The sequence below is a fragment of the Podarcis melisellensis genome (genome assembly GCF_964234715.1).
Source record: "Podarcis melisellensis genome assembly, chromosome: 16".
NCBI lineage: Eukaryota > Metazoa > Chordata > Lepidosauria > Squamata > Lacertidae > Podarcis > Podarcis melisellensis.
The window spans coordinates 10,918,382-10,929,160 of record NC_138533.1 but is presented as its reverse complement, the minus strand read 5'-3'; the positions used below and the strand labels follow the sequence as shown (position 1 = coordinate 10,929,160).

The window sequence follows — 10,779 nt, the reverse complement described above, 5'->3', positions numbered from 1 at the left end:
TTGAAGGAGCTGGGTATGTTTAGCCTGGGGAAGAGAAAGCTGGGAGGTGACACGATAGCCATATTCAAATATCTAAAGGGCTGTCACATTAGAAGATGGAGGAAGATTGTTTCCTGCTGCTCCCTAGAGGGCAGGACCGGAACCAATGGATCCAAATCACAAGAGAGTATTGACAACTCTCTCCTTTGGTTTCCAGCAACTGGTGTTCATAGTTGTCATTACTGATTGCATTTGTATCATACCATATTTTTCCCCCTTATGGTTCTCTCCCATAAATACCCTCTGAAGTAGGTTAGGCTGAAAGACAGTGTCTGGCCCAAGGTCACCCCCAGTGTGAGCTTCATTCGTGGCCGAGTGGGGGATTCGAACCCTGGTCTCTCCTAGTCCCAACACCAGGCATAGGCAAACTCGGCTCTCCAGATGTTTTGGGACTACGACTCCCATCATCCCTAGCTAACGGGACCAGTGGTCAGAGACGATGGGAATTGTAGTCTCAAAACATCTGGAGGGCCGAGTTTGCCTATGCCTGCTCTAACCACTATACCGGCATGCATGGATTGGTCTAATCTTTTAAAGCCATCCAGTTTGGTGGCCATCGACTGCCCCCTCACTGCTCCCCAGTTCAGAACATCACCCCCTTCTCACAAAGGCATATCTGTCCCCAATGTATGCAGGGGACGCAGAACGGTTAGCACAGCGTTTAAAATGAATCACGAAAGGAAACCAAATCATGGAGCACAATTACACTTTTGGCTTGAGGCAGAAGAAGGGGGAAAAATCCTAAGCAACAAGAGGAGAAAGGAAGACTGAAAAGAACTGGCTATGTTTAGCCTCGCAAGCAGAAGGTTAAGGGAGAGAGGGAGGGGAAGTGTGGAAGGATGGAGAGATGGGTCTGCTGACAGCCTTCAAACGGCTTCAGATTACATTTTTTTGCAGCCTGCAAGTGGAGATCTGCACACATTCGTGGATGTGGGGGCGGATGTTTGTGTGTGTAATAGCGTCTCTATGTGTCCTGTCTTCCCTCCCTCTCGCAGACACCCCATTCACAGTACTTCTTATAAACTGTGCCTATACAAAACACACATACGCATTTCACCCCTCTCCCCCAGAATATTCTCAGACGCAGTCTAACAGCTGACCCCACTCTGTACTGGGTTTTGCAGGGAAACAGCAGCCTAGGATTCTTTCGAGAAGAGGCAATGCTCGGGGACAGATCCTGCACCTTTACAAGCTTAGATCCTCAGGAGCCGTTGGTCATTTGCCCTCTTGTCACAATGCAGGTCACAAAAACCATATGTGTGTTTTCTTTTATTTAGGGAACGGTCTCTCAGTCAGGTTTGCTGTTTAAAAACAGGCTGAGGGCCACTCACCTCACAGCACAATAACTGCTGCTGCAAAACGACAGCGCAGCTCGCCATTAATTCTCCAATTGTTGCTGAATGCCAGGTCTGTGGAACTAACAGAAAACCAATTCCTTTCCCCCCTTGTTCTGCATCCAGAGAGAGAGGCTGTTGCACACAAAAGGGCACAGCTGCAGTCCTTCATTGTAGCTGCTAGTCACAGGAGACCAGGTGCACGTTTGGGTTGTGTGTGTGGAACAGTGGGACTTATTCCGCCCTGGGGCAAAGCATCTGGGTTCTGTGAACATGGGAGAAGAGGGACTCACCTGGCTGGACGGAATCAATTTGTGCATTAGTTTCAAATCGAGCAAGAGGCCTCTGCACCGCTGCAGAAAAAGGAATGGCCAGGAGGCAGAGGACGTTTCCAGGTTGACTAGCTCCTCTGGGGAGGGAAATTTTGCCGGGACTGCCGCTTTTCGAGAGAGCGTTGCTATTTCAAGATGAATCCAGCTGCGGATGGCTCAGGCTCCGTGGGATACATCTGTGAATTGCTCGGGTGAGAACAGTAACAGCCTCCAATGCCCTATAGCAGGGATGGGGTGGGGAGTCTGTGGCCTTCCAGGTCTTGGTGTACTCCAGCTCCCATCATCTCTGACCATTGGCCACACTGGCTGGGGTTGATAGGAGTTGGAGTTCCACAACTTGGAGGACCTGATCCATAGTGAATGAGGCCACCTCAAACAGGTGTTAGGACATCCTAAAGGACAGGTGAGGGACATTTGGTCCTCCAATTGTTGTTGGACTGCAATTCCCACCAGCTGCAGTGAGCTTGGTCAATGGGAGATGATGGGAGTTGTAGTCCATCAACAGCTGGGGTGCTAAAGGATCCCTCCCTCTGTCCCAAACAGCCTTAAATTCATCCAGCCTCTAACCAGGGTTGAATAGCAGAAGAAGGCGATTGCACTGAAGGTCCTGCCTGCTGGTTTCCTTCTGGAGTTTCGGTCCACTGTAGGAAGTGTGTTGCTGGATTAGAGAGGGAGGCCTTGTGGTCTGAGTCAGCAGGGCTCCGTCTTTCCCTCTTTGTTTTCTTCCAAATCGCTTCTCAAAAGTCAATTTTTTTTTCTATTAAGCCCTTTGCCTTCCCTTTGTAATCCTTTCTCCCAAACGAAACGTAGCTTAAGCGCATCTGAGCATTTAAGCGCACTGGTTGGTGGTAAGGCACTATGCTTTGCATGCAGAAGGGAGAGGCTGTTGCACTCGGCTTCCGCTTGCGGGCTTCCCATTGGTTGGCCACTGCGAGAACAGGATGCGGCCCCCTTTGGCCTGGTCTAGCTTTTCCTTGCACGGCACATTTGGTGTTGTGAGTTGGGACATAACTGCAGAGCAGCGATGGGCAACCTCTGACCCTTCAGCTGTTGCTTGGCTACAACTCGCAGCGCCATGCTCCCTGGGGACGGAGGGTTGCAGTTTCCCCAGCCTGGATATAACAGCTGGTTGCTGTGGAAAACTGATCAAGCAGGTGGGTGCTTTCACTGCACACAAGCAGGCCTGGCTGGCTGGCTTTTCCTGGTCAGTTGGCAAACCACTTTAGAGGAGGGAACAGTGTTTGAAATTAGCCAGGCACATTTTGCACTTGACCAACAGCCAGGAAGGTGCCTGACATCTTCACCATCTGGAGGTGGAAGTCTGGGGGTCCTTGAACTGCTTTCACACTAATACCCCGTCCTGTAGAATTCTATCAGTTATCTGCACAATTGAAATGGATTTCAGGAACCAAAATTCTTTTCCTGTGCAGCCTGAGCCAAGGGCAGTGAACAATGTGCTAGTGAATTGTTGTCGCTTCACATACCCCACCCCACTGCCCTGCTCACAGTTGTGAAGAATATTCTTACATTGTGAATGGTTCATGTCACCATTAAGAAAAAGAGGTCGGAATAGGCTAATATATATGTGGACTGTCCCTGGGTCAAGGAACTTTTCTTCTTTTAAATTCTCAAAGTTCTTAACCGAGCTCAAGATTGCCATCTGAACTAGCCAGATGTTTAACTGAGAATGCGCCAGTCCATCATTTGGAAAAAAAACTTTGGCGCCATCTTAAAAAGGTAAAGGGACCCCTGACCATTAGGTCCAGTCGTGGCCGACTGGGGTTGCGGCGCTTATCTTGCTTTATTGGCCAAGGGAGCCGGTGTACAGCTTCCAGGTCATGTGGCCAGCATGACTAAGCCGCTTCTGGCAAACCAGAGCAGCGCACGGAAACACCGTTTACCTTCCCGCCGGAGTGGTACATATTGATCTACTTGCACTTTGACGTGCTTTCGAACTGCTAGGTTGGCAGGAGCAGGGACCGAGCAACGGGTGCTCACCCCATCACGGGGATTCGAACCGCCAACCTTCTGATCGGCAAGTCCTAGGCTCTGTGGTTTAACCCACAGCGCCACCTGCGTCCCATCTTGCTTGCCCCCAAATGCCAACTAAACATTCCGCTTTGGCGACTGTAACCTTGGTTTAAGAAACCATTTGGCGCTTAGCTTATATTTATGAGTTTCTAACCCTGGGAGGGAAATGTGTGTATGAGCCCCCACCCCCAATATATCAGGATAATGGGACTATTCACCAGCCACAGTCAAATCGTTTCTTTTTTTATTTCCAACAGAATTTCTTTATACAACAGTCCCCTGGGGAGGGGGGGGTCGTCAGGTTTATAAAAGAGCGCAAGGAAGGGAAGGGGCTTAGGAATCAATAGTACCACGGTGAGGTGACTGTTCCCACCACCACCCCCAAATCCTCTAGGACCAGACTTTCCAGATTTCAATTGCTGTCTGTCCCATTTGTTTCTGTTTTGACCACCCCTAAACTGGACGCATCATAAGCAGGCCGGATCCAGACAAAAACATTTCTCCCCTAACGAGCTAAGAGGACACCGTCAAGGCAAGAAAACCCAAATAGAAAGCAGGTTGTCACAGGGTTATATCACACACACAAAAATTAACCAGGTCCCAAGAAAGGGTGGTCAACTTAATTAAGGGACAACTGCTCCGAAAACCCAACTTGAACTACAAATGTTAAGAAATGATAATACTCATCAACATGTTCTGGAACACATTCCCTGCTGGTTTCTGAAGGTCAAGCAGGTGTTCGATAAATAAATAAATAAATAAAAATCACAGGAGCAGGCCGGGCCAGGTTTTGGGTTTTGTTGGTTTTTTTAAGATTTTTTTTTTATTAAAAAACTGCCAAATCGGCAACACCTAAGCCCAGGACTTCCATCCAAGTTTCCATGTGCTGTAAATAATGCCGGCAGGAGGAGCCTCTGAGAACGCACAGAGTGTCTTTCACAGCCTTCACTCTTTCTCACACACAAGAGAGAAAGAGAAAGAGAGAAATTTACGTGGGATTTGATGGAGAGGGTATCCAGATCAGTAATCAAAACTCACACATAAATATATGGACTTGAAAGGCCGTTTCCACCCCTACCAACTTTCTTGGGTGTACAGATCTACCGGTGGGGACGGGGGACGGGACAGGGGAGGCTATTTCGGCAGTTCAGGAAATGACTTCTTGAGAGAGGGCTTGCTCTGTGACAGCTCCCTGGATGGCTGGGCCTCCCTCTGCACAGAGAGGTGTGTGTATATGCCATTGGCACTGCACAGCTTCTGCCGTATGTAGGAGAGGCACCTCTGTACCCCGGCCTCTAGCAGTTAAAGGCTAAATTAAATTTCATTTTGTTGGATTTCATCTCTTCTGCTCTATTGGGAACAGTTTTGATTGTTAACCGCTTTATCTGTTTGTTTGTTTGTTTGTTTTTTACAATTGTATTGCTGTAACCTGCCCCTGGGACCTTACTGAGGGCGAAGGATGGGTAAGAAATTGAATCAGTCCATCAAAATTACTTGCAAGGTGGCCTTGCCCCATATATGCCCACTTGACAGCTCCAAATGTGCCACATAATGCTCATTCCACACTTGTATGAAGTCGGTATTTAAGTGTGCCAGCTTTGGAATTCTCTGCCTATTAGCATCCAGGCAGGCACCTTTTGAGCACCTGCTAAAAACGTTTTTGTTTAGGCAAGCCTAACCAGATGTGTAGAAATGTTGACCTTTAATCTGGTTTTTATCTCATTGTTGATTTTCAATAATTTGTTTGAAAAGGTTTTTATTTTATTTTTTTGCTAAGCATTTTATTGTTTTCTTCTTTCTCTAAACTGCTTTTGAAGTTTTTTTTCTTTTTTTTTTACAATCAAGCAGTATGCAATTTGTTAATGAAAAAAATAAATAAGATGGTGTATTGCAGTACCTCTGGGCTGAGCAGCAAACTGGCCTGGCAGACGATGTAACACCCAGCTTTGGTTCTGCTATTTCCACCTCTCGGTGATTACAAATATCATTACTTGTCTGAGGGAAAAATATTTTCCATACGTGTGTGTGTGTGTAAACACACACACACACACACACACACACACAATATATATAAATTTTGTGCGTGTGCGTCTTAGACTAAGAGGTAAGAGTAAGAATAATTACCATGTTCAGACCTCAATCCAGAAGAAATTATTTGTGTATAAATCTCAATAATTTCAGTAGTGCCTAAGGGTGACTATTTTTTTTTTATATGGAATTTTTAGGGTAGAAAAACAGCTTCAAGGACTAGGGTATTAAAAACCAGGGAAAAGCCTGGTTTAAATGATTATTCATTAAAAGATTTAGGTATTTTACAAAAAATAATATCTGGATATCATTGATCTTCCACACATTTCACACTGTGGTTCCACACATTTTCGGGGGAGAAATTGTGTCGCAAAATTGCGCCAACCAAACTGGCTGCCACTTTCTCCAGATTAAAAAACTGGATGTCCCTGTTTTCCCCGGAACACTTGTGGGATATGTGAGTTTTGGCCCTATCAATAGGCAGCCCCCCCCTTTTTTTCACTCAAATAAGTGCTGAGGACTACTGGGCTGATTTTTCTCTGCTGCTTACTGCTTTAATCTGTATTTTTCATTTAATTACACTTCTTTTAAACTGACTCCTAATCATCATCATAACAATAATTTTATTATTTGTACCCAGCCACTTATCTGATTTTACTGCAGTGGATCAGTTAAGTTTTGGATGAGGATTTTACTGTTTGTAAGCCGTTTTTATTGCAAAGTGGAGTCTCAAGCGCAATAAACAAAAACAAACATTCAAAAGGCTTGTTTAAAAAAATGCCGAATTGATTTTCAATTCAAGACACAGTGAGGGCCTTTAGGAACAGAGGAAGCCGAACCATGGGTTCATCTTAGCTTAGTGTTGTCCACACTGACTGGTAGCAGCTGAGCCTTACCTGGAGCTGCCAGGGCTCAAACCTGAGACTTTCTGCATGCAAAGTAGATGCTCTCCCACTGAGTTATGGTCCTTCCTGGCTCACATGGGCTTTCTCTTCAGATGGCTTTTAGAAAAGGATGAGGCACATTCTTGAAGGGGTTGGGGGTATAAGTCTATCAACAGCTGTCAGCTAGGATAGGTAATAGAGCCTCCATGTTAAGGGGCAGTTAGCATAAGCTGAGGGCAAGCAACATGAGAAGGCCCTTTCCTTTCCAGCCCTGCTTCCCATAAAGCATCTGGCTAGCCACAGTTTGGGACGCTGGATTAAGAAGAACGTGGGGTCTGCCCCAGCAGGGCTATTTTTTTCTTATATAGGTTCTTATTTTGGATTTATCAACATCTGCCTTTAGGGGCAAGTGGTGGCAGAACCTTCTGCATGCAAGGCAGATGTTATGCCACTGAGTTCATACCCTCCAACACCATGAAGCCAAAATCCAGGATTTTGGCTGGTTTTTTTTTAATCACGAGAACATGGCAGCCATTGGGGTTGCTGTGATCTTGCACACATTTCGCACTGTGGTTCCACACGTTTTCAGGGGAGAAACTGTGTCACAAAATCACACCAACCAAAATGTCCGCCACTTTCTCGGTTTTTCCCGGGACACTTGTGGGATATGTGAGTTTTGGCCCTATCCCCTAAAAATAAAGGAAGATTCCAGTCCTCATGGTTCTAGCTAAAGGCCTGATTTTAAAAAAGAACCCAAGATGCTGCCTTAGACTGAATTAGACCACCATCCATCTAGCTCAGTATTGTCAACACTGGCTTGCAGAAGCTCAAGCGTTTCAGGCAGGGAGCAATTTCTTACCCTACCAAAAAATAAAATAAAACCAGGGTCCATCTCCCATGAAAAGGGAGGCCTCTCACTCCCCTCCCAGAAAAGCCAGGAGTTTGTACCAAAAAGGAAAAGCGCCAGCGGGGAAGATAGGCCCGCGAGTTGCCATGACAACAGAGTGCCTCCACGACTTCCAGTCACAGCATCCCTTCCCCACCTGACAACATTCAGCAATTCAATTCAGAAGGAAATAAAGGAGAAGAAAAGGGAAACTGCGCTTGCTGAATACACGCTTCCCATAGCAGACTGATTGCTCTTGTTGGAGCAAGAGGAGGGGAAACAAAAGCAGAAGAATTGGGGAGGTGGGGCTTCCCCTTCCGAACCCCCTCCCCGAATCTCCTCCGCTAGCAAGGGTGACAAAATGGCCGCCCAACTTTGCCACTGTGGTTTTGCTGAGGCTTTCCCACGCCTCTCCAGCCCTTCTCCTTCCTTCCACTGTGGAGAAGTTGTTACCGTCACCAAACCTACCCAAAAAATAAGGCGGGGGGACGCGACATTCAACTATATCTCGAGGAAAAACCTCCCCAGGAGCTGGGGCCGTGGAAAGAAGTTGGGGAGTGGGGTGAACCACACACAAGACCTTCTCCCCAGATTTATTTTTTTTAATATATAAATATCCCAAAGCAGTAGAAGAACACACACATACACACAAAAGGTTCCCCGTCCAGCAAGAGCTGGAGATAAATGCAGCTGGAGAGAGACCCTAATTCTGCTTTACACATAGTGCCCTGCACCCCAATACGGTCTGGACCCCTCAACAGAAAACTCCATTCCGGCTGCGGCCCTCCCTCAATGAGCTCCTTGCAACGGGGAGGTCCATCGGCGGAGAGGCCGGCTCCGGCTTCCTTTTCCAAAATATAGAGCCGGCGGTCGTTATTTCTGGGGCTGGGGGGTTTGGTGGTGGTGGTGGTACGGCAGGCCCCCCTATCCGGTATGAGGCAGCAGAGTATCATTGTCCAAGGCAGCCAGGAAAAGGACAGTCTTGCAGCGTGAATTGGCTTCGGACATGGGAGTGGAGTGGGGGGCCCTTGGGCCTGGCATGGGTCCGTCCCACCCCGCCACACAGTCTTGGCACGTTAACTTCGTAGTCCAGGTGAGGTGGGCGTCCCCCACCCTGCAAAGGGTGTCTGTTAGAAACTCACCAGCGTATAAACCATACTGGAAAGCAGGAACGTGGAGCGAGAAAGGAAGGAGAGAAAGGAAGGAAGCCGTCACCAAAGTCAGGACTAAGCAAAGATCACAGGTTCCCCCCCACCAACCTCATAATAATAGTAGCTAAGAAAAAAACTACGCATTAGGATTAGTAAGGAGCAAAAATTACCAAGCGTTAATATCAAGATGTGGAAAATATGGATACAACAAGGAGAAGCAGGACTAAGATGTGGAGATATGCTCCAGAGATCCAAACCGTGGGGAGCCCCAAGAAATTAATAAATACAATTTGGACTATAATTTGATCTTTTTTATTTTAGTTTTTTATTTTTTAATTGAAGTATTGTGATTGGATATTTAATTGGATGTTTTTTATTGGAAAATCAACAAAAAGGATTTAAAAAAAGGATTTATAAGGAGCATGGAGCTACCTCGATCCCTTCCCATTTAGTAATTAAAGCAGGGCTGGGGAATACTTTTTCATTCCCTCTCTATCCTTCATCCATCCATGCAAACAAGCAAGAGGCATAATCCAGATTCAATGCCATATTCCAGCCAGGCAGAAACACCAAGGGAGGTTTCAAAGCAGGGAGGGTAGGAGAATGTGGAGGGGGGAGTACCGAGATGCTTGGAGGGCCACATCTGGCCCTCAAGCCAGAGGTTTCCCTACCCACGAATTACAGGACGGAAGGGCTATCTGTTTCCTTTTTTAAAAAAATAATATTTATTAAAGTTTTAAAAGTTAAAAAAGAAAAGAAAAAGAATTAAACATAACAAATAGCTCCTTCCAGGAGCTATCGCAACTAAAATGACTTCTCCACACTTACAAAAAGAAATTCCATTTAAGTGCAGACTTGCAAACAAAATTTAAAATGCTAATTACCTGTGGCAAGTAAAAAAATTTTAAAAGCTACCAGGCAGTCAGCTTTTTATGTTTGAAAGAGAGCTTCTTCTCCCTGTTCCTTCCCTAGACAGGGCATCGGTTTTTACCAAGGATTAATACCAACCCATGTGGGTGGGCAGGTTAATAACTAGTAAAATTTGTTACTTCAAACCTACCCCCCCCCCAGTTGTCTAAGAAGACAGATGACAGGGCTGAGGTGAGGAGACTGTAGACTACAACTCCCATCATTCCCAACCTCTGGTCACTCTGGCTGGGGCTGGTGGGATTTGGCGTCCCACAACATTTGGAGGGTCACGGGTTCCAGACCTCTGGTGCATTATTTTATTGATTCATCTGTAAACTGCTGAGAGACTATTTATGGTGAAAAGTGGTCCATAAATACTAGAAACGAATTTTTTAAAACTGTATTTCCTCTACACTGGGCTTCTTCTTATACACAGCTGAACCAGTAACAACAACATTGCTTACAGTGACATAAAAATAATATTAGATTTCTGCCTAAAAATTATTTTTAGTAGCCGCGTTGTCCTCTTCAGGTAGCTGCGGACCTTGGAAGCAGTTTATTTCATCCCCAGTGGGGAAATTAGGCTTTTCTGAACTGTAAGTTAAAAGCTGGGGTGGAGCTTGTGGAAAAGGCTTTTGAAGCGGCGATTATCTGATGTATCCCTTCAAATGGACAAAGCAACAGCATCCATTTCTAAAATAGCAGCATTGTATAAGAACTCCTTTGGTGCTACCTTCTCATTTTAAGGATTTGCACGGAAACGGAGAGACAGGATCGCCTTTACTAAAGCCCAATTAAATCTGCAGCCCCGTGGATCTCAAAGATTGTGCTCTAAAGATCCTCTATACAGCAGATTGTTACTGTGCATAATGAGTCTGCAGCAGCCCCCCCGCCGCCAGTTTCCCCAAGGCAACACCTCTCTAAAATCAGAGCTGACCACACAAAGCTCACCTGTACAGGTAATAGAAGAATGACACCAGGTAAAAGGCCAGTTTGCACCACGATTCTTTCTGACAGTAGTTTAAGATATCGGCATTCATGATGGAGACGGCGTCGTACATCACTTCTGAGCCATCTGCTGGGCGGTGGAAGTACCTGGAGGGCAGGTGGGGAGGAAAGAGGTGAGTGAAAATGTCCAATCTCTCCCCTAAATTTCCATCTCGTGGAGGTGGTGGTTGTCTTAAA

General features: G+C 46.1%; 1 protein-coding gene across 1 annotated transcript in view; it reads right to left on the bottom strand.

Annotated features, from left to right (window-relative positions):
- Positions 1–7,409: 7,409 nt before the first annotated feature.
- The window catches only part of CNIH2 (cornichon family AMPA receptor auxiliary protein 2), a 55,443-nt gene continuing 52,073 nt past the window's right edge, over positions 7,410–10,779 (bottom strand). The window contains exons 5-6 of the mRNA XM_081892041.1: positions 10,546–10,689; positions 7,410–8,692 (exon numbers count right to left, since the gene is read on the bottom strand). Coding sequence (XP_081748167.1) covers positions 8,665–8,692; positions 10,546–10,689 — 172 coding nt within the window. The 3' untranslated portion in view covers positions 7,410–8,664. The remainder of the gene's footprint in view (positions 8,693–10,545; positions 10,690–10,779) is intronic.